Source organism: Podarcis pityusensis (genome assembly GCF_964106645.2).
Source record: "Podarcis pityusensis genome assembly, chromosome: 1".
NCBI classification, from domain to species: domain Eukaryota; kingdom Metazoa; phylum Chordata; class Lepidosauria; order Squamata; family Lacertidae; genus Podarcis; species Podarcis pityusensis.
In genome coordinates, this window is record NC_138028.1 from 51196605 (window position 1) to 51223851 (window position 27247).

A 27247-nucleotide genomic window follows, 5' to 3' on the forward strand; every position below is an offset into this window, starting at 1 on the left:
AAATAGGACCTGCAACAACAAAAATTAAGTGTACTGGTAACTTCCTAGCAGAGTTCCTGCCAGCCATCAAGTAATGCTCTCCTCCAGAATGCTGTGTTGCATTCTATTTCACTCTGCACCACCACCACGAATGCTGACTGACGCTCAGCATTCCATGGATACCAAGAATGCTCAGTCACCATAGGGCTGTTCTTTAAAGGTGTGCCCCATTAATTGTTGTATTTTCAAAAGGATTTTCAGTTGGTTGGTTGGTTGGTTGGTCGGTCGGTACTTCTGCAATCCTTGGGGTACATAAAACACAGGAAGCTGCATTATACTGAATGAGACAATCAGTCCATCTAGCTCAGTATTAACCACATTGACTTGGTAGCATTTCTCCAGGGGTTCAGGAGGGAGTCTCTCCCAGCCCAGTCTAGGCTGGGATTGAACCTGGGACCTTCTGCATGCAAAGCAGAGGCTCTAGCACGGAGCTATGGGCCTCCCCCCAAATATACCAGTCATTCTGATACCTCTTCTTTTTTTTCTGTGGTTCTGTTTTGGCTTCATTTCTGTTGACATCACTTAATTTCACTAACATGGAAATGATTAGATTTGCATTCCCATATTCTTCAAAACTCTCAGCTATTTTGATTAATTACCGGTATCTTTCTCTTTGGAGTTACACTTGTGTGCATCTATTTTGCCTTACATTATGGCAGTTCTTCATGGCAGCAGGGCTGTATGTGAGCAGCACAAATCCCAGCTAAGGCTTGTGATCACAGTCTCACTATAAATTGGAACAGGACAGAACAAATTGCCCACAACATAACAAATTGTGGCCCACAAAACATTAGCTTGTTAACTTCCTGCTCATGGCAGGAAGAATGCTTGTGACTTGCATTTGGAAACATCTTGAGGGAGTCACAACAGGAGCCTGATACAGCAGGTTTCGTTCCTAGCTATATCAGAGAAGCTGACACAAAAAATTCACTTGTTCAATGGCTAAACAAAGCGAGACACATTCTATTCAGTGTGGTTTAATTTTCTTTTATTAGGGGCAGATGGGGCTTGTCAACCTTCTCAGTGATGGAATGCCCTCCCATCAGATGTCAAACAGATAAACAACTACAGTGGTACCTCGGGTTACATACGCTTCAGGTTACACACTCCGCTAACCCAGAAATAGTGCTTCAGGTTAAGAACTTTGCTTCAGGATAAGAACAGAAATCGGGTCTGGCGGCGCGGCGGCAGCAGGAAGCCCCATTAGCTAAAGTGGTGCTTCAGGTTAAGAACAGTTTCAGGTTAAGAACGGACCTCCGGAACGAATTAAGTACTTAACCTGAGGTACCACTGTATATGACTTTTAGAAGAGGCAGCCCTGTATAGGGAAGTTTTTAATGTTTGATGTTTTATTTTGCTGGAAGTTGCCACAGTGGCTAGAGCAATCCAGTCAGAAGGGCAGCATATTATCTATTATTGTTATTATTATTATTAAAAGTTCTGTAGCATAATAGGCCCTTTATCTTGCACAAAGCCCACACCCCCTGCTTTGTAATCTCTTAAACTGTGAGGCTGGATTTCTGGTTCCTGACTGTGACACAGCTGATACAGCTTTGCTTCAACTGAATATGCTCAATATGTACTCGTGGTGTTTTTTTAAAAAAAATGTTGTTTGGATTCTTGCAAGGACTACATGAGTTATATTTGAACTAAGATTTATTTTTCTGCATCTTTATATGGTATAGTTTCATTGAAAGCCTTAAAAAAAAGTTGGCACAACCCTAGCATGTGTTTTGACATCTTATGCACACAGAACCTGGCAAGAAAAGGAGGTCACCTGGTCCAGCCCATCAAATCTTCCTAAGGGGAAAATAATCTCATACCAAAGTGCAGAACTATTATCCAAGTTTACAAATCTCCAGTAGATCTCTTACCTAGTGTTATAAATCTCTTCTGTCTCAGAGGTCCGATAAGTGTAACAGCAATCAGTATGAAGACACCACTTGGATTAAGAGTTTTGATGCTTCAAGCAAAAAGCCAGGAAAAGAAAGATGGAGAGGGGTGGGAATCCCAAGTTAACCACTGAACAGTATTGGGGAAAAATGTATATCCCCAAATATGGTAGCCACTTCCACTCAGGCTGCCCTCGAAGACTTTTCAAGCAGCAAATGTTCTTATAATAATAATTGTATTATTTATATGCCACCCATTTACATAGCCAAAGCCAGATTATGCATGGTGCAATTGGAGTGATTGCCCCCGGGGCTGTGCCTTTCATAATTATTATTTTAAAGTAAGTCTCTAGCACTTCCAGAAGGCAAGTTATTAATAAAAATGTGCAGCCTGACTACAGATAAAGAGTTTCCTGAAGTCAGGGACACAGGTTTTGCATTGCTGTGTTTCATCATGCCACTGCTTTTAAAATCCTTGCCATTTCATGAGACAGAGCATAATGAATCATACTTGAGTTATCCTTGCAGCTTGCCCAGACCAACTCAGATGTTCTCGGGAGCATTCAACTAAGAAACGATTCCATCTACATGAGTGCTTTCAAGGGGATATATTCAGACATCTTCAGTGGGTCACAGGGTACGTGTGTGAGGGAAGATGCAGTACAGTGTGGTAGAGTGGAATGTATGGAGGGAACAGCAACACATTATGTTTGCGGCTAGACATTCCCCTCTCCCTCCATCCCATTGCTTCTTGCTCTGAATAGTTTCTTGCTGTCTGTTTTGCTTTTCCCCTCTCACCTAGATCTGGTATTCAAAGGCCTACCACTCTGTGGTTTTAGAAATGGAAAGCTACGTACCACTTTGCCGTATCGCTCAACATGCAGACTATTTATGCTCACCAAGGGAGATGGTGACTTCACCTAGGAAACCCACACCTGTTCCCTGGAAATGGGAGCAGCTGTCAACATCATCACTCCCTCAAACCCACACAACACACACACACCTCTTTCCTTTTTTGCAAAGCAAATGAACTTCACAGCCAGCTCCTTCCTTTCTTCTTGAGTTTTCACACATCAGCTCACTGGGAGCCCAGCATAGAAGCAAGCCAGGCCAGCTCAATACATTTTGCTGCGTGAGGCAAAAGGCAAGTGCACCCCCCCCATTCCATGTACAGAAGCCAACAGGGCAGGCAGCTAAATCTTACTTTCAATACTGGCAATGGGGTAGCACCCTCTACAGCGCCTGAGAGCAGCAGCTAGTGTCAAGGGTGCAGATCAGATTGTGTGGCACCCTCGTCTTGGTCCACTTCCCGCCCTTCAGCTTCTGCCATCCAAAGCAACTGTCACACAATATTTACATGCCACTTGTTAATACCTCAAAGCAGTTCACAGAAATAATAATACCATTTCATCAGTCAAAATGTTCTGCCTGACAACAGCGTGAGCCCTGGATGGGAGCAAGTTTGGAGAGCATCCCTGGGGAGGGGAGAGAGGTCATTGATGGAAACCTTCCAGTTCCAACCACAAAAAGTGGCAGGGGGAAGAGCCCAAAACACACCCTCCTTACTCCCCACAACAGTATCTAGGAAGAAATGAGGATACCCCCTTTGCAGCTCCATCACAACAATGACTTCTTGAGGGGAAAACATTCAGGATTCCTGGAACCACATTTGCTTCCCCACCCCCATTTCCTCTCCTCTCAGGACACCCTGCATCCTACCAGCCTCTCGGATATATGTTAAAGCCATTAGCACGGGAGGAGGAGCAGCCTGGCCGCCTTGTCCCCTACCCCACACAGGCCTCCCTTCCTCCACGCAGGCGGCGAATGGCCCCAAGGGGAGGAAGGGATTCCATGGCAAAGGCCCTTTCCCTCCACAATAGCAGGATGTAAACAACAGCTCTCCGTGCGAGAGACCAGGGCGTCAGCCCAGACGGCGAGAGGAAATCAGCAGAGTCCCAGCCTTGCCGGTCGGCAGTACCTGGCGGCGGTGCTTTTCCCGGGGGGGCTCCGCGGGACATCCCACGACCGGTGCCACCACATCTGCCCTTCGGGGACGGGCAGGTCCTCCTCAGACCACCTCGGACCTCCTCTGCACGGCCTCGCCGCCCCTCTTCCCGCGGCCGGGCTGCGGAGTCATTCCCGGCAGGGCAGACCCTCGCCAGCAGCTCCTTGCCATCAGGTCCGCAGCGCGGGGCACACTGGCTTTGTTCGCGCACTCTCTCTCCACCCTGTTCCTCTTTTTATGGGCTTCCTGAAAGGGTAGCAGGCAGCCTGAGACGGCCGCCGCCGCTGCACCACGCTGTGCAAAGCATACACGCGCACCGATTCCCAGCCCTGAGCAGCCCACGTTGCTTCTCTCAGGCGAGAGAAGCCTCGACGCCGAAGCCTCTCTGCTCAGACTTGGGCAAGTGGCAACAAGTTCCCGTCGTACAAGTCTCTCTCGGGTGGCGAGAATTCTCCCTCAGGGCAGAAGCGCCTCCTTACGACAGCGGAGGAAACTCCTCACAGGCTTTCCCCCGTTGAGAAATGGCCATCTGAATGCGTTAGGTCAGCTACTCTGGCTACACACCACAGTGAGGCCATGGTATTTCTTCCCTCGCTTTGGGAACAACCAGAAGCACGCTCGCTCCCCTTTCTGTCCCTTGCGCTGCTAACCAATGAAGGGCGTCGGCGTACTAAACACTTTGACCTAAGACGTTTGGCTGCCTGGTGGGGGGGACAGCAAAGAGCACCCCTTCTCAGCAGCAGATTTGAGGTGGGGCAGATCCCCTGCACAGGGTGCCAAGCCGAAGGGGCTCAAAACTGAGAAGATTCATAATTGAGAAGATCTATTTGGGGACGCCAGAGTTTGGCCTCGCACAGTGTAGGGAAATACCGGTAGATCTTTTGGGCCTGATTTGTTAGCCTTTTTTGAGAAACTGGTGGGATTCCTGAGTACTGAAGCTGAGCACAGGTGTCCCTTATTAGGCCTTCAAGGCTAAGGCTAATGAGAGTGGGGTGATCCAAAAACCATGACGGGAGGGGTGAGTGCTCATTATCTGTAAAGCTCTACCAATTAAGCCCTATGATTGGGCATATCAGGTCTTATGATTCGAGTCAGTTTTGCTTAAGCTCGAGGTTTGGGCTATTGTAAGACAGCGCTCATCATGCAATGATCGCTGCTACCAGTCATGCTGCCAAACTGAATTCTGTTCTATGCTCAGGAATCTTTTGCTCAACTTGCACCACCTTGAGTGCTAGCTGATTAATAACCAGACAAGACAGTCTTGTTGCTTTCTTTGCTTCTGAGTAGCTTTAACTTGTGTTGTCATTTGAAGCCTTTTTCTTCAATGAACCTTGTTTTTTAAATAAAGTTTTTATGTGTTTTTGAAGAACCGCTTTTCCTGGACCTGTTAACCTTGGCTGCACCTTAGAGACAGGCCTTTCCTCACACACAGGGTGCCATATTACGAAAGATTACCAAAGTCCACCCCTGACCCTCTCCTAAGTAAAGGTACATAGTACCAGTGCTATTTTTCTAGAAAAAGTGGTGCAGGAGCTTACCATTAACTTCTCCCTTGTTCTCTTAAAATGGCAATTATTATAAATTAATTTGGAGATGGTTTTAGCACTAGTCAGATTAAATCAAATCAACAAGGAATATTTGGTGTTATGTTGGAGGGGATGCCAGGAAACGGAATTATGTTCACATGTGGTGGGGGTGTAAATATGTAAAAAAAAAATATTGGAAAGGGTGTTTAAGGAGATAACAGAAATCACTGGGTTAAAGCTGACCAAAAGTCCAGAGGTAGCATTATTATCAATTTACGATGGGGTGGAAGGTTCACAAGCTATGAAGGACTTGCTCACAAATTTATTGATAGCTGCGCAAATTATTATAGCTAGGAAGTGGAAGTGGCAAGCAGAATATAAAACGGAAGAGTGGTATAAAGAGGTGTGGGATATAGCTATTAATGATAAATTAACATGTGCCATTAAGGTAAGATGGGGAATATGCAGGAGAAATTATTTTGAGGAGATATGGAGGGTGTTTGTAGAATTTGTACTGTTAAAACAGAAATGGGTCAAACCATCACAGGAGGTGTTTAAATTTTGGGAGGTTGGATAGTTGTAATGGAAAGGTCTCGGTGGTGGGGTGCACATCTTTATTCTTATTTATTTATGATTATTGCTTTGTAATTTTTTTTAAAAGAATGTGTTAAAATAATTAAAAAAGAAATAATGGCAATGGGGTGCCCACCTGAGAGGTGCCAGAGTTGAGTTCTGATGAGCTCCGGCTGGGGGAAAAAGCCCTGCATAGTACCAAGGCTGGCCAAGTTATTTTGGCACCTGAATCAGGAAATCCCACAAGCACTGTTTCCCAGCAGAAAAAATACACTCTTACTATAATTAACAAGTTGCTTGTCCTCTGTGATGTCCAAAATCATCTGCCACCTCACTCTGACTTTTACCTAGCACTTTAAATATGCTTTCTATGGACTCGTCTGCACTAAACATTTAAAGCAGTATTATACCACTTTAAACAGTCATGGCTTCCCAGCCACCACTACCCAATAATTCTGGAGGCTGTAATTTGTCAAAGGTGCCAAGAGCGGATAGGAGAGTCTTATTCCCCTCAAAGAGCTACAGTCCTCAAAGTGGTTGAACAATCAATGCCTCTTCCAAGGGAACACTGGAAATTGTAGCTCTATGTGGGACATGGGGGTCTCCTATCAAATCTCAGTACCCTTAACAAACTACAGTTCCAGGAAGTGGGAAGCGGTGACGGTTTAAAGTGGTGGGTTACTGCCATAAATGCATAGTGCAGATGGGGCCCAGGTTACTGTCTTTGCTGTCACAGCAGCCCCGGAAGGCAGGTCTCTTGTTATTTCTATGTTATAAAGAAAGAAACTGAGATTGAGAGGTGTGACACTTGCCAAAGGTCAATGTTCGTGGTGGAAAAGGAACTTGTACCCTGATCCAAATTCAGTGCTCTGCACTGGCTCTCACAGAGTTGTAGAAGATGGCCAAATGCAAAGTCTAAGTTTGCATACAAATCGGCTTCTCCCCTGCCCGGCACCAAGAATGGCACACTTTCAGTTTTAGCAATCTCCCTACCACCACCTACATCAATAAGAGCCATAAATTTAAATAAAAAGAGCCTACCAGAACTTTCTAATTCCTTCAAAGATATGAAGGGGGTGTTGTATAAGACAGAAGACAAGAGAAGGAGCTAAACAGCAGACCCAAGAGTGAAATTAAATACCTCGGGTTAAGTACTTAATTCGTTCCGGAGGTCCGTTCTTAACCTGAAACTGTTCTTAACCTGAAGCACCACTTTAGCTAATGGGGCCTCCTGCTGCCGCCACACCGCCAGAGCACGATTTCTGTTCTCATCCTGAAGCAAAGTTCTTAACCCAAGGTACTATTTCTGGGTTAGCGGAGTCTGTAACCTGAAGTGTATGTAACCTGAAGCGTATGTAACCCAACGTATCACTGTATTATGTTATTCACATCTCCAGTCCTTGCTGCCTGATTCCCCCTTGCCCCAATAAGTAACCAGTACAGAATGTTTTCTTTATCTTTATCTTTAGATGAACACTTTTAGTATTTCTATTGTTATTTTTTTAATACATTTCTTGTTTTATAATTATATTTATATTTTTATTCTACTGTAAATTGATTTAGGATGCCTTTTGAATGTTGTGAAATGATACATAAATATAACAAACAAAACTAAAACTAAGCTTTGCCCTGCCTCAGGCTTGATCTAAATCAGAAAAGGGCACACCTGCAATTTGTAATAAAACAAAAGTATTATTTTCTGGTGAAGTCAGATCTTGCCACAATAACACATGGGTTCATTACTTCCCTGCTGAAAAATGGTCAGAAACCTCTGGTGGCACAAGAATGCAACAGGTAGGATGCTGATGGGACCACATTTTTGATCTTCATGTTACATCTGAATTGCATCAAGTTCATTGGCTCCCCAACTTGTCTCCAGATCCATTTGAAAGTGCTAGTTTTGGCCTTTAAATATCTAAATGGTTTAGGATGCGGACTGTGCTTTATTGATTATTGCTGTATTTTGATTGTGTGCAGCTTTGAAACTTTGAAAATGCTGTGAAACTGAAAGGTATGAACAAAAAAACCCCATAGCTACATTTCCCAGAACTATCTTGCAAAACAAATATAACTGACATAATTTAAACTAACCCTCTACTGTTCTACGACCTCCTCTATAATTTCCTAAGATTTCATAGGAAAATAGATGCAAAGTTTACAGTTTACAGGGTTCATGTGACTTAGCTAAAACTCCATGAGGAATTGAAAGTACAGTGGTACCTTGGGTTAAGAACTTAATTCGTTCCAGAGGTCTGTTCTTAACCTGAAACTGTTCTTAACCTGAGGTACCACTTTAGCTAATGGGGCCTCTCGCTGCCGCTGTGCGATTTCTGTTCTCATCCTGAAGCAAAGTTCTTAACCTGAGGTACTATTTCTGGGTTAGCAGAGTCTATAACCTGAAGTGTCTGTAACCCGAGGTACCACTGTATCAAGAACAGAAAGTAGGAGAGAAAGGCTCAAGAAGTGAGTAGGAAGTAGTGGTGGTAAGAATGACCCATATTATATCATCTGATGAGTGACGAACCGTATGATTCTACTGTCCTGATGGCTTTCCAGCACCAATGGGGAACAGAAAGACCTTTGTTTTCACATTCAGACCACAAAACACTGATAAACAAAGGAATCTCCCATTTTGAAACTGCGAACAGAATGCTAATGAATTTTCTTACAAATAATTAATTGTCATCATGACCTTATATATGTTACTATTTTATTTTTAAAAGTTAATTCTTTTTAAGGTTTGAAAGGATCAATGACAGGAAAATAATAACCCTTTTCTGGTTTTCCAACACTACAGGGAACATTGCTAAAGGGATAGGACGAAATACTGTACAGCTTGAGCATGCCTATCTTTATTTCAAGAATTGTTAATAAACAAAGCTGCATATTATATGCATAGTATTATATGCACTAAGGAATATCACAATAAGATGTCCACACCTATGTCATTAAAGATATCAGCAATTTATTTCATTTATATCTCAGGCCGTAGTTTTCAGAGCAACTCACAGCAGCCCATTGAAAGATGTTGTAGGACTGTGATCTGATGCACACTTCATTGGGAGCAGCAGCAACTATTAGTGAATTCAGTGGGACTTATTTCCAAGTAAATCCACGCTTATCAATGGAATGAATATATTAGTTTTAGAGCACTTTTACAGCCATGACAATTCTAGTGACTGCAGTCTGAGCAATTCTAGTGACTGTAGTATGATAAGAATGATTGCAATTATTTTAGAAATTCCTAGTCCACACACTCCATTACAGAAGTACAGGTCTTTGGGGAAAAGAAACAACGAATCAGACTAAGACTGTGATCCTGTGTGCACATACCTGAGAATATTGAATATGTCGGGGCTTACTTTAAACTGTATATATTTGCACTGCACACTTTTAGTAAAGATTCACCTGTTGGGTTTAAACCCCTTTGTTTTCTGGGAAACAGCTGTTGTGCATACTTGACGTAAGTAACTGCTAGGGAAGTGTGGTTTTCTACACAGCTAGCGTAACCGCTGCCATTGCAGGTGCTGCGTGGAATGTGGATGTATGAATGTCAGGACAGGAGATTTACTTTAAAAGAAGACAATTTAGAGGCTAAGTGTCTCTCTACACTATGTACAGCGCAGGAAAACTTATTATTTAACGAACTCAGTGATAAACATCAGCAAATTTACTTTCTCATCTGTTGCAACATTCTCTCGTTTTGTGAGCCTTTTAAATAAATAAATAGGTAGACAGATAGATAGAAAGATTAGATAAAATGAACTGTGTGTTCCCCTTTCCAGCACTGGGCTACATTTCTCTCCAGATTGTTGTTGTTGAACAAGCGTGTGCTTATTTCATCAATCAAGACAATGCCACTGCAGCCAAACACTAGTGTTCAAGGTAACTCAGTGAAACTGGCTGGCAGTATATTCAAGAAAAACAAAGAAGTTTTTTCCCCCAGGCAGCACATAATTAACTTATGAAATTCACTTCCATTGGACATGGCTTGCCTTAGATAGTTCCAAAAGGGCGTTAGACAAATTCATGGATGACAGGTCAACCAATGTCTATTTGCATGATAGCTGAGTGGAGCCTCCAGCCTGAGAGGCAATATACCTTAGAATGCCAAATGCCAGAACAAATGACAGGAGGGCTCTGCTAATGCTTTGTTTGTGGGCTTCCTGAAGGTATTTGGCTGGCTACAAATGGAAACAGGATACAGTGGTGCCCCACAAGACGAACGCCTCGCAAGACGAAAAACTCGCTAGACGAAAGGGTTTTCCGTTTTTTGAGCTGCTTCGCAAGACGAATTTCCCTATGGGCTTGCTTCGCAAGACGAAAAACGAAAACGTCTTGCAAGTTTGTTTCCTTTTTCTTAACACCGTTAATACAGTTGCGACTTGACTTGACTTGACTGATGAGGAGCACCCTAAGTGGTAGCCTTTTGTGAGGTTTTTGAAGACTTTGGTGATTTTTGAAGCTTTTCCAAAACATCTTTTAAACTTTTAAAACTTTTTGGGGGGGTTTTGGGTTGGGGTGTTTGGAATTCAAGGACTTGGTGTTGGGGAGGGGTTTGCAAGAATCTGGAAGCTTGTGTGTTTTTTTTCTGCATTTTTATGATTTTCTGTGACCATTGGGCCACTCTGCTGTTTTTTTAAAAAAAATTCTGGATTTGAATTTCTGTGTGGTGGGTGGCTGGGGGAACAGTTGAGGAGGGGTTTGCAAGAATCTGAAAGCTTGTGTGGTTTTTTTCTGCATTTTTATGATTTTCTGTGACCATTGGGCCACTCTGCTGTTTTTTAAAAAAATTTCTGGATTTGAATTTCTGTGTGGTGGGTGGCTGGGGGAACAGTTGAGGAGGGGGTTCTTCAGCAAGAAGCAAAGAGTGGAAGAGGAACCTTCTTCGAGTTGTCCCCCAGAGTCTTAGAAAATGTACTGTACACTTTGTTGATTTTTAAATGTTTTTCTGTCATGTTTAGAAACTTAATTTATTGTTCCTTCAATTTTTGAAATGCTCTTTACAGTATGTGTGACTTTAAAGAGCACTTAATAAACTCTTGTTGTACCAAATTTGGCTTTGTTTGGACTTTTTTTGACCATAGGAACGCATTAATTGAATTTCAATGCATTCCTATGGGATTTCGTGCTTTGCAAGACGAAAAATTCGCTAGACGAAAAAACTCGTGGAATGAATTAATTTCGTCTTGCAAGGCACCACTGTACTAGACAAGATGGACTTTTGTCTAATCCAGCAAGGCTTCCTTTCTTTTATTATGTTCTTAATTGCATCCCATCCCTTTCCAAGAGACCAGGATATCATGCTGTTGGTGCTGGGTCCATGCTAATGCAACTATAGCACACACACACACACACACACACACACACACACACCACAAACATGTATGGGATTTAATAGCATCTGAAAAAGTCTTGCATTTGAAGAGTGGGTAAAAAAAAATCATGAGATCTGTGGGAATTTACTCAGGAATGAATGTGGGATACCTTGACTATGGAGTACATTTATGTTCAGATGAATGCCACAAAACCTAATAGGTGTGATCCAGCTTTAACAAAATCAGTGGAATGGTTGTAACTGATTTCTTTTAGAGATATTTTGAACCCAGAGCACGCAGAAATCCCATGGCAGTATTTACATTGTGCTTTGGGGTGCTTTAAATAATGGTGCTGCTAGCTAATTTAAATGCTTAATGTGAAGCATTTTAAGGAGTGCACTAGGCTGTGATGTTGAAAGAGCCATAGCTTACAGTGGCAGTGGCAGCGGCAGAAGCAGCACCAAAAGGAGACTGGCTCCAACAGTATCTACAGAAACAGTCGCACTAAGAAGGGTGTTTCCCGTTGATGTACAGCAACAATTCTCAAACATTCTCCCCTGAGGACCACTTGAAAATTGCTGTGGGTCTCAGTGGACTACTTAATAAACTTCTGTTGTTCTACAAATTAAAGCACATACATAATTTACGTTTTAATAACTACAGTCTTGCCTTTGTAAAGAGATGGATCTGCCTGTTTTGTTGAGCAACGCACTGTGATCACTGTCACCGGGGTGGGGGTGGGGGGAATACTGTAAAAAGTGCAGCTGTTCTCGACTGTTCCACAGCTTTTCCTGAATGGAGCTCATGAGCCACAAGTTGTCCATAGAACACAATCAGAGGCAGATTTTAGGCTCTTAAATTCAGTGTGTGTCCCCGTCCCCCCACCTCTCACGCTCTAATCTGCAGCACTGTTTTGACGCCCCTCCTGCAGGGCGGTGCCCAGAGCAAGTGTACCGGTCATGCTACCCTAAAATCACCTCTGACACAGTTTGTACACTTGCTGGCCCTTGGGCTGCCAGGTGGTATCAGTTTTAAGGAGCTTTAAGGATACTTGGGAATTTTCTTGCTACACATCTGCGCATTTAAGAGATCATGCATGCTACGTCTTGAACACATCGCCTTCCATCAATAAACAGGAGAATGGCATTCAGCCTGTGCCACTTCCAAACAATCCACATGACTCACAGAAACCATAGAATCATAGAATTGTAGAGTTATAAGGGACCCTGAGGGTCATCTGGCCCAACCCCCTGCAATGCAGGGATATTTTGCCCATCATGGAACTTGAACCCATGACCCTAAGATTAAGAGTCTCATGGTCTACCAGCTGAGCCATCCCATGTGGGAGCTTAACTGCTTGGTCTTTGCTGCACAGTGGTAGGGGAAAGGTGCCTTTTCCAGGGGCACTTAATGTGTTTAACTGTGTCCTGCAGCATTGAACATGGAATGTAGAAAATGCGGCCTTATGCACATGCCTTTGTAGCATTTTAAACCATGCTTTATTAGGATATAACAGACTCTGAGAGCATACATTTTTACTGGCTTAAGATCTGTAGGTTTTTAAATGTATTACTATGCATTGCATATACCATAACACAAGAGTTTCCCTTTAACAGCAAATTAGAATGTATGTACTACTTCAGAATGTATGTATCACTTTAGAATGTTTAAGCCTCCTCCCATGCGTTTTCTCAGCATCATTCAGTGGCAATGAAAAGATTTGGAACTGCAGGTGCAGGTTTCTGCCAGAAGATGGTGCAAGGTTCCAGAATGGAAAGGTGAGTTGTGGAGGATGCATGGCTTGTCAGAACATTGATTGAGGCCATGTAGAGATTGTGAATGGTGGGCGGTGAACCCAGGAAGCGCATGATTTAACCCAAGCTGCTCTGGTTATCAGAATAGAATGTTTCTGTCATCTACAAACCCTTCTGACACGTTTAGAATTTCTCACAATGCCTGCTTTTGAATCTTTTAACTATTATTTTGCTGCTGTTCCTCCATAAGCTGCTTTTGTTGTCTTTCGAAGGCCAGGTATGCACTAAAAAACAAATGAACACATAAATTTCACATCCCCACCATAATCACTGCTAAACTTTTGAAGACCCTAAGCTGCATCAGTTTTGCTCTGTCACAGAAGCCAAGGTCCCTGCTAGAATCTGCTGGAAGGCAAGAGAAATCCTGTTAAGAATTCTCCAGTTCCCAGTTCTCTGGGTGTGTTCATCATGGATAGTGATGCTTCCTGAGAAGAACAGACCTCCCATTCTAGTCCATCCATTCTTCCCTGGCCACAGAATGTACTGCCGATCCAAAATGTATACTGTACTGTCAAGCCTGTGCAATTTGCAAGGAACCTGGGAAATTCTGGGCAGCAGTTGACTTGTTACACTTTCTTGCACACAAAGCCGGATAATATTATGACAAGCAACAGAGATCAGTTCAGTTGGCCCAGATAAGACAGCCAACAAGCACACATTTCAGAAAGGTTCCCACCACCCCGCCCACCTTATAGGGCAACCTGTAGATTTTTGGTGCTAGTCCTTCTCAATCAACAACAAATCGAGCATCAGCCAGTGGTTAGGCTAAGCCAGACAGATTGTTCCTGCCCTCCGTTGTGCATCTGAAAATGCTAAGCGCAGGAAGCGGTGCCTACCAGCTGAGAGGGGAGGACAGAGCCATATGCAGCCTGGCAGAGAAGAACAGACTCCCAAGCAAAGGCCAACCGGCTGAATGAAGAGGTGGGATTGGCAGGAAGAGAGCACAACAGAGATGGGCACCATGTGTCGGTTCCTGCAGGCTGCTCAATAATCCCTTTGGGAAAGTTTCCAGCCAAAGGAAGGAGGAAGCATTAGCAAGTGAAGCCATCTGCCAGGGGAAGAGGAAAAACATGGGGGCGACTACCTCCAAATTGTTCAGCTACCTAAACTATCTGAAGAAACAAGTGGGCTCAGAAAAGATCCTGACAAAGCCAGGCTCAAGCTGGGAGATATAGCAGCCTCTTGCACTAGGGGAGTCAATCATGTACAGCAAGGCCTAGCCTTATTTGAAGAGGAAAAAGCAAGAGAAGAGTGAGCTGCAGTGAATGCTAGTGAGACACAAAGTCAGAAGACTGCTAAAGCCTAGTACGTTTCAGAGGGTGCTTTCCCAGACCCCACCACAGGCATAGGCAAACTTGGCCCTCCAGATGCTTTGGGACTACAATTCCCATAATCCCTGAACACTGGTTCTGTTAGCTAGGGATGATGGGAGTTGTAGTCCCAAAACAGCTGGAAGGCTGAGTTTGCCTATGCCTGCCCCACCAGGTCTCACCAAAGAATTCCAGAACCAGTTCCTTTCCTCTTTCTTTGAGCATGTGTGTATATATATATATATGTATATACTTTGCCTAAGTCACCAATTCCCTTGCCCCGTGCCCTACTGGAACTCTTGCCAACTGGACTCGCAAAGAGCTGTGTCCAGTCATTACACATCAGCTGCTACAAATCTTTCAGGCAGCACCAGGTCTGATAATAATAATTAGGAATCTACAGCAGTGCCCAGCGAGTAATGCAAGGGTGTGAACTTGCTCCCTTTGGTACCCACTGATTTCCCACCTTTGCCAGAATTGGCAAATCTCACTCTTTGGGGGTTGTCAGTTGGCACTGGGTCTTGGAAAAAGCAGTGTTGTCCAAGTTGAAGGGCAGCACAGCAGTTGTATTCATGAAGCACTGGCCAGTGAACACTTTTTTATTTTTTTGCTTTAAGAGATGCTGAAACACAGGCTCACGTCAAAGAGCTGCAGACACAGATTGGTGGGAGCAAATGGGGATTTGATTATGCTATTCTATGAAGGCTGATTAACATGCTTTAAAAAGGATTCAAAGGGAAGGCTGAGCCGGAAAGAACTGTTCACCAAACTCCCTTCCCATAAAGCATCCATCCCATCTGCACATGTCTTCCCACCTGGGAGCGGAGGATGTAACTCCCGCATCTCATTTCCCAGCCCACAAACACAATGACAGCAGCGTTCCAGGCTTCACCATTGTCAAAGTGGCACACAGCAAGGCCACTGAGACTTCACGCGATGCAGCAGCAGGGACAGCTCACAGTAGGAGCCCCGCATCCTGGCTGCACAAAGTGCCTTTGTTTAGCAGCATTGCACCTGTTTACGATGGGAGTGCTTGGCGCAGGCCATGGCTACTGCGACAGTTCCAGAGAATAAAGAACTGTAAGGAATGGGATATTGATCAGGCTGAAGGAAATTATGAGGCATTTGTGGATAAGATTTGAAACGGAAAGGGAAGTACGTCCTAGTTGGCTCCAGCAGGGCAGGACTTTGGGGCAGACGTCTAGGGCTCCATTCAGCAGAATGACCAAGAGGGCAGATCAGCAGGGCTGTCTTATCAGATTTTGAAATGAAGTAATACTAGCACCTAAAGGAAAGTGGGTGGGATAAGACCATTAAGTCCAGAGTCTGAAATTAGCTAACTGCACCACTGAGCACATCAAACCCTGTAGAGATAATTATCTTTCAATGTGATACAGTTGGCAGGTTGCAAGCTTTTGAGCTTTGTACTTTGTTCTGAAAACAACAATGCCAAGGTAATCCAAGTACTGTACAAAAGAAAGCTGACGTCTGCAGACCTACATATACTTTTGCACACTGTATTGTTCAACTTACCAAATGTGTGGCCTTTTCCTATTCTGCAGAAAGAGGGAAGTTTTGGAACTCACAATGGCATATTTTAAAGGTCTAAACCTCCTATAGTTTCATGCTTTACTTTGCCGCATATTTTGTTATTTTAAATCTCTGCTGGGGTTCTCTCAGCAAAGAGTATTTCCCCCAACCTGGATCCTGGTATCCAGGAATTTATTAACAGACAGACAGACAGATGATAGATAGATGATAGAAGATAGATATAGATAGATAGATAGATAGATAGATAGATAGATAGATAGATAGATGATAGACAGATATAGGTTTCTCTTGCACCAACATAATGCACATTGGTGAAGGCATCTCCACCCCCTCTCTGATGTGTACAACATGCAAGAGAGGAACGACCTTGCTGAATTTTAAGCTGCTAATGTGTACATAGCCTTAGTTTATTGAAACATCTTCAGGCTTTGACCAGTCACTTTCAAAACTATTTCTGAAGGTGCATAAAAGCTTGAAAGCTAAGAGTCTCTTATGCCAGGAACCTTTCATCTGGAAGCACCCTCAGGTTACTGAATTTGGCACTCCATGACAATGTCTGTGCTTGTTCTACCTGTGGAATAGCAGAATCATAGACTATATACAGTGGTACCTCAGGTTACATACGCTTCTGGTTACATACGCTTCAGGTTACAGACTCCGCTAACCCAGAAATAGTACCTCGGGTTAAGAACTTTGTTTCAGGATGAGAACAGAATTCGTGTGGCGGCGGCACAGCAGCAGCGGGAGGCCCCATTAGCTAAAGTGGTACCTCAGGTTAAGAACAGTTTCAGGTTAAGAACGGACCTCTGGAACAAATTAAGTTCTTAACCTGAGGTACCACTGTACAGCCCTAATCCTTGGGCTACAAGAGGTAGTGAAAGAGCTAGGGCTTTGCAAGTATTTAATTGGGTTTGTATAATAGATAGCAAGTGCATTGTACTAGGTTTTTCTTCCTCATACTCCTCCACCAATTTTGAGAAACGTTCTCTGGGCTGTCTTGTGATCTTTCTTGTGATCTTCCTTATTTCTGTGCTTCTCCTCAAAACTTCAGAATTTGCAAACTCATGGTCTGAGCTTAAAAAGTGCTATATCACTGCATAAAACAGCTGAGTCTGTGGGTCTCATTGCAAAGGCATAAGTGATGTGTTTACATTAGCAAAGACTACAATCCCACTACTGGTATTACAACACTGTCACCCTCCCTGCTGTGATAACTTGTCAAGCACGTGAAGATGAAAAGGAAACTCCAATAGACCGGGAACCAAGTTGTCATGACTTTGTGTAGTTAAGAGGTCCTCATGGAAAATTACATTTTGTGCTCAGGCAGTCTAAAGCAGATTTCTAAGATGCAAGTAATAAGTGGCAGGTTACAAACCTCATTATTATTATTTTTCTATTTTTCTAAATCTACACAACCTCATCTCTTCCCAGAACATCCCATTATGCCCCTTAAGAAGTGTCTCAATTGTTTCCCTGCTATTGTGTAACCAAAGCTTCAGTCCTTATCAAGATGTAAGTACCTCTGAACTCAGCAAGTTTCCATGTAAACATATTTAAGCTCACACTGCAGAGGGTTGGACTAGATGACCCTCAGGATCCCTTCCAACTCTGTAATAGTGCTGCACTGTAAACAGCTGCTGCAGTGAAGCATTAAACTCTGGAGAGCACAGGGTCAAAAGCATCAGTGAATCCTAAATTCTGGAAGTAGAATTAGATCCTACAAGAATGATTTCCATTTGGGGTAATTTCCAAACCACCTTGGAAATTCCCATCAGGGAAAGGGGTATAAATAAAATATATAAGAATACATACATACATAATTTTATTTGTATGCCGCTTTCCGATAGTTAAAACCGTGCTCAAGGTGGCTTTCAGCATAACAAAAGTAGTCATAATAATGGCTGCCAGCTCCAGAGAAACACACTGAAAAGGATATATCAAGAACTCTGGCCAAAAGTTTCGATATAAGGTATAATTCCTACTCAAGAGTTGAAATGAAAAACGTGTGTATTCTGCTAAGAATAACAGTTTGAAGCTAGTAGTAGATTTAAACACAACGTATAAGTATGATAGTTTTAAAGTAATGGTAAGTTTGGATACAACGTTTAAGTGCAGAAATAATGTCGTTTCAAATATACAATGATATAGTACAAAGGTACATGAAATACCAGTGCACAACAATTGTTTTATACAAGTCTCAATAGCAGTCAAAACGAGTCCACATTATATAAAATTAGAATAAAGAATAAAGAATGAAGGATCAAATGGGGCCAAAAAGGAGTATCCGGAGTGTGAATCAGATGTACGGTTCAGTGGTGGTAACCAGGACAGGGCCCTGTTTCGGAGTACACGCCTTCTTCAGCTCGGTTTTTTGATGACTATAAATCTGTTGGAAGTCTGTATCATTTAGTTCTTTTATGTTTCTATTTCGACATGCATCTTAGATAATTGCATCCAAGTTTTCTTGCGTTTCTCTGTGCGTTTTCTCCAGAGAAACAGGCAGAGTAAGTGACAACACTGAACAAATGTCCTGCCTGCTGCTCTGGGAGTTTTGGGGAGCAGAAGAGCTACAGTGATGGTTACACCATGGGAGCAGCATTAGTGTGGGATCTGTTGAAAGAGATGGCTGTTTGGGGAAACGGGTGAATCTTCTAGAATTCAGAGAATGAGTCTCTCTGGTTCATAGACTCATCTAGTTGGGCTGCGTACACATTACCAGCTTGAAACACAGCCTGCTCATTCTTTTTCTCAGTTTGTACTGAAGCAAGTTTTTGGGGAAATGCATCAAAATGCAGCATTTCCTAACAAATGACAGGATAGAAGTGGCTTGTGGCTAGCATCATGTGTACACTGCTTCCCAAACCAGCAGTGGAAACCACACTGGATGCAGAATCAATAGGAGTGTTGGCCCAGCCTTGAAAGACCTTTATTCCAAACTTCTCAATTCAGAATATCCTCTAACAGAGGAGTGCCTAGCTTCTGCCTGAAGGACCTCGAGCAAGGGAGAGTGCCCACCCCTGGCAAGTGCCCTCCATGTCAAACTGCCCTGGCCATCAAGAGGTTTCTTCCTAAAGTTCCTCTGAAATCTACCCTTAACTCTGCTCTCTGGGGCAGCTGCAAACAGGTATTTGCCCTCTTCTGTGTCACAGCCAAGTGCTGAAATAGGGCTGAAAGGAAGTGTGCATGCACACGAAAACTCATACCAACTTAGTTGGTCTCTAAGGTGCTACTGGAATGAATTTATTATTATTTTTTATTATTTTATTATATTATATTTGTTTTGTTTCATTTCAACTACGGCAGACCAACACGGCTACCTACCTGTAGCCTCCCTGGTGTCCCTGCACCTACCACAGGAATAGTTGATAAGCCTGAGAGATAAGGATAACAAGTAGGCTTGCGTTCCTGCAACTCCTGACCTCTAGTGCTAGTGCTTACTAGGTAAACAAACCCATCTGTCTGCAACATAAAGTGTATAGGTAAAGAGGCCGCCCTGCAGGAAGAGTAAGGGATAGATGAGAAAAGTGATGCTTAGCTCCATATGAAGGATCACATCAGGGGAAAGGGCCCAAAAGGGCATTAGAGAACCCTCGTCACACTTTTTGTGACATTTTGGTGGGTCCCAATAAAGACATTTCCCAACAGCGGATTTTGGGAGTTTATTATCCGCTGAGTATTCACAGGAAGACACAAGCATTTTTAAGCCAAGGAACAATGGATGAGGAAAGCATAAAAAGCATATCTCTTATTCACAGTGATACATGTTTTGTGTGTGCAAAATTTAGGAGCCAGGCAGTTTTGGAGCTGCCAGGGAGCAAGGGGGTGAGTGAAGGATGCAAGTTGGAGAAGACCTGCTTCTAAGAAAGGCTGAGAAAACAAAGAGAAAATGGGTATATAAACATGGGGGCAGGGATTGGAAAGCTTAAAAAGTGAGAGGGATTGAAGAAATGGGGAAGAGAAGAGAAATGAGAAGGAAAGAGGAATAAAAGCGAGAGAGGTATTTGGTTCTAAGAAGGATGTGTTAAAAAGAACAAAAAGTTGCAGGGAAAACAATCCAGTTTCTCCATCATATTTTTCTAGCCTCAAAGACCTCACCAATTTTGGCAGCAGCAAAAAGAGGGGGGAAGTAGGCAAAGCTTTGGGTTTGACAGAACTTAACACTTCCCAGTCATCAGATTATCTGTATTTTTAAATTTTAATGCCATTTTGATTTCATCACATTTCATCACAGCCAGCAGTGGCCAAAGGAGAATGTGGCCCTTCGATCAGCTACACCTTACACAGAGCTACACACATTGTTGGCAGGAGGAGAAATCTACTTCCTGTTCTCATCAGCAACTCAAGTGCCAGTCACCAGGCAGTTTTAAAGTTGAACATCTGAGGCTGGGTTGCTGCACTTCTGTCTATTCACATGGGCCATTCCCAGCACACCCTTTTACTATATAAATGAGATGATCTCTGCAATCCTATAATAAAATTTAAGACAAATGTATTTAAATAGGGCTTACTCTAAGAAAAGTGGGTACAGGATTGCAGTCTGTTTCAAGGCCCTATTTAAGCCTTGAGTGTGTTATTGGTTCCAGACCCTCCAAGTGTCCCTATTTTCCAGGGACAGTCCCAGATTTACAGAAGCCATCCTGTTTTCTGATTTGATCCCAGAATGTCCCGCTTTTCCTTAGGATGTCCCTATTTTCATCAAATAAAGTTTGGAATGTATGGAGTTACGTGACCCCCGAGCCAAGGAGATAAGCAATTATACATCTGAAGGCAGCCCTGTATAGGGAAGATTTTTCATGTTAAATGTTTTATTGTGTTGTGATATATATTGGAAGCTGCCCAGAGTGGCTGGGACAACCCAGTCAGATGGGCATGGTATAAAGAAAATTGTTGTTCTTGTTGAATAGGATGTCCCTATTTTCATCAGAGAAATGTTGGGGGGTGTATTGTTCCCTACCATTTTTACTCCACTCTAATAAGCACTTCTGGCAGTCTTGGCAGATAAGAGCCATAGGGCCTCTTCTACTAAAGGTGAGGTGCTGACTCCACCCTTTGAGAAATCTGATCTGTTGGCACCAGGATTCTTTGCACCAGCCAAACTAGCCATAGACTTTGCTAATGGCTTCAGGAAGTGCTTTCCCTTGTGCTTGCAATACCTGAGTACAGTGAGGATTGTAATGGCTCAGTTGCTGATGTAGGCCAAAGGGATGCTGGGAGATTGATAGAGTCACAAATCCACATTTTAAAAGTTGACTTCCACAGAGTCCTTTTTGAGCACTAGCGGATATCCCAAGCCTCAGTTATGCTTTGAGTATCATTTAGATTCCCACCCCAGCCCCCGCCCTCCCACTGCAAGGTGATATTTTGCAGTCAACTGATGATGAACATTCGCAAACATTTGAAGCCTCTGAATGGTTCAGCCCACACAATATGAATTCAGCAAGCCAGGCTGCCTCACTTGTGCGAGCTTGAAAACATGTTCAGCCTTTTGTCAGCTGCGGGGCAGAGGAATGAAGAAAGCACGCTTGTGGCAAGAAAATACGGGCACATGAATTTTACCCATAATCGGCTGCTTCATCCAAGTGCACAGTGTCTACCTATATTATGCCATACCTTATAATCTGTAAGAGGCATACACATTTTATTTTTACATGCTGTATGGTGTTGGGGGCAATTGCCGCTTGCTTGCTTCAGTCTGTACACACCCAGGGCTCAGAAGTCGTTTGAATAATGTGAGGAAAAGTAGGGGGCCTTAATGAAATTTACAAACGCTCTCTGCCTAACACCTGCTAGACAATTACAGACAAATTGTGCCCCCATACATTTCTAAAAATAGTAGCTAAGGGGGCTGTCATAAAAGCTAAGGAGGGGGCAAGCCCCAGTGTAATCGAAGCCCCGCTTGTCTCCCTCACAGATTATGAAATCCTTCCATGGTTATGCTACCCACGCAGCAGCCTACCTAGTTTTGTAATGTGCAATATGGCAATTAGTGGAACTAGTGGCCAATTAGTGGGCCGAGAAGCTTTTGTCTCACTTGCTTCTCTGAATGACTTCCCCAAATCCCCCCAGTGAATCACTGCTAAAATCAGGTATACAAACATGAAACCTACTTAGGTATTTATTGCAGCCGCTTCCGCAAAGGCTGGAACCAGCGAGCCTTGCAAATCCATTGCTGCTAAGAGGCTTGGCTCGGGAAGTGCTATATATAACCAGCTCCGGCAGCCCACGCTCCCCCCGCCAGAGACACCTCCACACACACCACATTCTCTCTATTTCTGGAAGAAACATTTATTTCCAAGTCCTTAAAAATATCAAGGGTGCTTTTTCTCCTCCTCCTCCTTTTACGTAAAAGGCTGGTGCTGCCACCCTCTACCCTTCTGCCGGCTGGGGGAGCAGAGCAGGCAGAGGACTGGCAGGAAGTGCCCATAGGCAGTTAACATGACGTGAAACGTGGGGTCTCGGGAAGGCTGAGGAAATTTTGCCTTCGCAGGAGTTGTATCACAATCTTTTTTGGCTCAGCCATCCTCTTTCCAGGGAGCCTTTTGCTAATCCTCATGCCACACACCCCCCACTGCAAAATAGTAAGGTAAAGGTAAAACGTAAAGGACCCCTGGATGGTTAAGTCCAGTCAAAGGTGACTATGGGGTTGTGGTGCTCATCTCGCTTTCAGGCCGAGGGAGCTGGCATTTGTCCACAGACAGCTTTCCGGGTCATGTGGCCGGCATGGCTAAACCACTTCTGGCACAACAGGACACCGTGACGGAAACCAGAGTTCATGGAAACGCTGTTTACCTTCCTGCCACAGAGGTACCTATTTATCTACTTGCACCGGTGTGCTTTTGAACTGCTAGGTTGGCAGGAGCTGGGACAGAGCAATGGGAGCTCTCTCCGTCACACGTATTCGAACCGCTGACCTTCCAATCAGCAAGTCCAAGAAGCTCAGTGGTTTAGACCACAATGCCACCCGCAAAATAGTATAACTAGGTTGTGTGCTCACCATACATTTAAATCATTCTTTAAACAGTGGTGCAGCAATAAAACTGCTAGCACATTTGCAAAGCTAAGCAGGGTCCGGCATGGTTTCCTATTGGATGGGAGACTGCGTGCTGGGATTCCTGCATTCTAGTTGGAAGACTACAGAGCTGACCCTGATCCTACAGTCCTCCATTTTTTGACAAATGCTGTGCAGGAATGGGAGGTGGTTAGTGTTGGTTTCTATATCCCTCACTGAGCAGCAACTGCAGTCACAAGATATTGTTTTGCATTCCACAGTCAGAGTTACTGTTGGATTCCCACAAGAATGGGAGACTGGATGTGACGTTCACTGGTTTCCTGTTTTTCACTGTTCTCTCGGTTTCTTTGTTAGAGAGACAGTTGCTTCTCTGCTCTCACAGAGGCAAGATGCGTGTTTGTATTCTCTCAGCACAGAGTGGAAATAAAGTTAAGAATGGGGCACATACTGCTTATCCTTCTGCTGTGTGGACTACTCTGCTTGGGCTCAAGATAAGACAAGCCTGTATCAGCTTCAGATGGGCCGAAGCTGGTCAAAATCTCACATTTTTGGGTTATGGGCCCAGCTAAACGGAATCGGAATGCCGGCAGAGGAACAGAGAGACGGATTGGACGTTATCTGCTCTGCGCGTCAAGATGACTGATGAGAGGTATGTGCTCATGCGCCGGGCAGCCTGCCAGCTCCTAATTAATGGCTTTATGGCTGGACTTTGAACTTTTAAAGCCGTTTGCCGCGGCACAGGCTCAAAGGCTTGGGAGGCTTGAAAACCGAAAGTACTTTTACAAGTGCTTTTGGAAGCAGCTGTCCACAGACACAGCTTGATTAATGACGCAGAAGGCTAATGCCAGAGTCATCCTTCGGGATGCTTTCGGGATTCCAAAGCTCAATAAGAAGAATTATGCGGAGTGGGTACTCTACGCAGAGGCTCTTCTGCGAAAAGAAGGTCTGTTTACAGTTATTACAGACGCCCCCCCAGCTCCAATAACAGATGTATGGGCAGCTAAGGATTCCAAAGGAAGGGGAACTCTTACATTGATAGTCTCCCCAGAAGAGCTCTATCTGTTGCGTGATAAGACCTCAGCCAGAGAGATTTGGGACACTTTTAGAGATGCTCATTTGAGGACAGAAGCTGGTGCTTCTTCTACTATGCCAAGCTGCATGATATGGCACTTGCTGAAAGTGCAGATGTGCGTACACATCTGATGGAGATGCAGAATCTGAGACATGAGCTGCAACAGAGAGGACTCACCTTTCCAGAGGCTGTGTATTCCTTCATGATACTACATTCTTTGGGTTCAAGTTGGGAGTCCGTTGCCACTCAGATTGCTGTTCTGCCAACTGCTCAGATCACAGTAGCCCATGTTACTGCCGTGATTCAGAATGAAGCAGACCGCCGGGGTGCTAGCTGCATCGGTAAGGGGGAGTCTTCACAGACGTCATCTCAGAATGCAGTGGAACCACCAGATGGCGCCAAAGCTTTGAAGGCAGTGAAATGCTACTCGTGTGGACGTCTAGGCTATATGAAGAGGGAATGCAGATTTCCCAGGGCCAAGACAAAGCAGCACAACGAAAGCTCATCACGTGGAAAAGGCAAAGGCAAAGGTCCAGTGTCCAGGACAACGCAGCACAAGGCAATGGTCTCACGCTTCACTCCAAAGGTTGCAAAGGTCCAGAAGACATCTAGATCTTTCTTCGTGGTGGATTCGGGCGCAACGCACCATTTATGCAACGAAAAGCGACTGTTCGTGTCTTTTACACCACAGGAAGGTGCGATTCACCAGGCGGATGACCACACAATCCCCAGTCAAGGCTACAGAACTGTTGTTCTTCACAGTTTGGACTTATCGATACAAAATGTTCTCTACGTTCCAGATGCTGCACACAATATACTCAGTGTTGCGCAGCTGAATGAACGGAAAATTGACGTTTCCTTCAAGAACAAGAAGTGCACCATCACAAAGAAAAACGATTATGTATTGCATGCTGAATATGTTGATCGTTTGTTTGTTTTGTATTTCGATGATGATGTGCAGGATGAAACTTGTTGCATTGCAGGTTCTAACAAAAGTTTGCATGCAGGATGTATTCATGATTTTCACAGGAACTTTGGTCATTTACATTTTGAGGCAGTATCCAAAATGCCTGCCTTGGTTGAAGGTATGACTATTAAACCCTGCAGGTACCACATGAAGTGTAAGGCATGCACAGCAAACAAAGTGAAAATGGCTGCGAAAGGTAAGGTGTCTAGTAGGCAAGCTACAGAACCATACCAGGTAGTGCATGCTGATTTGGTTGGTCCACCGTCGCCCTCTTTGGGTGGAAACAGGTACTTCATGGTTCTTATTGATGCATTTTCCAGATATATTTATGTGTACAATCTCGAGCAGAAATCAGAGGCTTTTCCAAGGTTCAAGGAATTCTGTGATTGGTTGGAAAATGTGCATGGTAAGAAGATAAAGACTCTTTTCACTGATCGCGGGGGGGAATTCACTTCTCAGCAGTTTGAAGCTTTTCTGACTGAGAAAGGAATTCAACACGATTTGTCTAGTCCTCGCTCGCCATGGCAGAATGGACTTTGTGAGAGAGCAAATCAGACATTGCTTCAAGGTCTAAAAACCTTGCTGCATGATGCCAATCTTCCAGAGAGTTATTGGGCGGAATCTTTGGCGTGTTTTGTTTACAGTTATAATCGCAGGTTATCTTCAGCGATTGGTTGTACCCCCTATGAGAAGATGTTTGGCAAAAAACCTTACATCAAACACGTGAGATTTTTTGGTTCTGACATGTGGGTTCACACACCACAAAGCTCCAAGTTGACATGAAAGATCTTGGTGTGGTAAACAACTACCTATCTCTGGAAATAGAGAGCGATCAAGATGGTAACATTCTAGTACACCAGTCACAGAAAATTGCTGATGTGTTAAGCAAACTAAACCTGATGGATGCTAACCCTGTAGACACACCGATGACAACAGGTTATCAGGTAGATGACACTGAAGAAGCATTTTCTGACACTACACTGTACAGAAGTGTGCTAGGCAAACTAAACTTCATTGCCAGATGTTCAAGACCTGACATTGCTGTTAGCTGTAATTTGCTAAGCAGACAAGTCAACAATCCTACTGTTAAGGATTGGAAAGCTCTGAAACGCATAGCTTGCTATTTGAAAGAAACTATGCATTACAGACTGAGATTTAACAATCAGAAGTCTGGTGGTCTTGAGATATTTGCAGATGCAAGTTTTGGTGGTGACACTACAGACAGGAAAAGTACGTCTGGAGTTTGCTACATGTACAATCAGGGTCTATTTGATTGGTCATGCAAGAAGCAAACAACAGTTAGCTTAAGTACTTGTGAAGCTGAACTGAATGCACTGTCTTATTCACTTAAGGATTGTGAATGGTTATTACAATTATGCAAAGACATGAAAATTCCTGTCAAATGTCCAATCCAGGTTTACCAGGACAACAAAGCATGTTTGGCTTTGCTGAATTCTGAAGGTTGTAAGCAAAGCACGAAGCATTTGCAATTGAAACTGCAACATGCTAAGGAACGTGTTCAGAAGGGACTCATAACGGTGTCCTATATGCCAGGTAATGAAATTCCTGCTGATGTATTGTCCAAGGTTGTATCAAGGGATCAACACTGTAACTATGTGCAGAAGTTGGGTTTGTACTGATATTGTACGAACACGCTGCCCAGTGATGTTCACAGAAAGGGGGAGGATGTTGGTTTCTATTTCCCTCACCGAGCAGCAACTGCAGTCACAAGACATTGTTTTGCATTCCACAGTCAGAGTTACTGTTGGATTCCCACGGGAATGGGAGACTGGATGTGACGTTCACTGGTTTCCTGTTTTTCACTGTTCTCTCGGTTTCTTTGTTAGAGAGACAGTTGCTTCTCTGCTCTCACAGAGGCAAGATGCATGTTTGTATTCTCTCAGCATAGAGTGGAAATAAAGTTAAGAATGTGGCACATACTGCTTATCCTTCTGCTGTGTGGACTACTCTGCTTGGGCTCAAGATAAGACGAGCCTGTATCAGCTTCAGATGGGCCGAAGCTGGTCAAATTCTCACAGTTAGAACAGCTCACAGCGTGCTGTACATACTGGGTTATGGATGCACATCCAACTCCTTTGATGTGCCCATGGATTTCCTCCTGCCTGGGTTCTCTTTGGACCTGGTGGTTAAGACTGCCATCTATCTGGTGT

The 27247-nt window shown here is 43.8% G+C and overlaps 1 protein-coding gene across 3 annotated transcripts in view; it reads right to left on the reverse strand.

The window, feature by feature from the left end:
• Positions 1-27247, reverse strand: part of DGKZ (diacylglycerol kinase zeta) — a 142329-nt gene that overhangs the window by 110045 nt on the left and 5037 nt on the right. The window contains exon 1 of one of the 3 annotated variants that reach the window (XM_081001492.1): positions 3910-4577. The exons of the other annotated variants lie outside the window; for them this stretch is intronic. Within the exon in view, the coding sequence (XP_080857618.1) occupies positions 3910-3971 (62 nt within the window). The 5' untranslated portion in view covers positions 3972-4577. Of the gene's footprint in view, positions 1-3909; positions 4578-27247 lie in introns of those variants that run through there. 3 annotated transcript variants of the gene reach the window in all.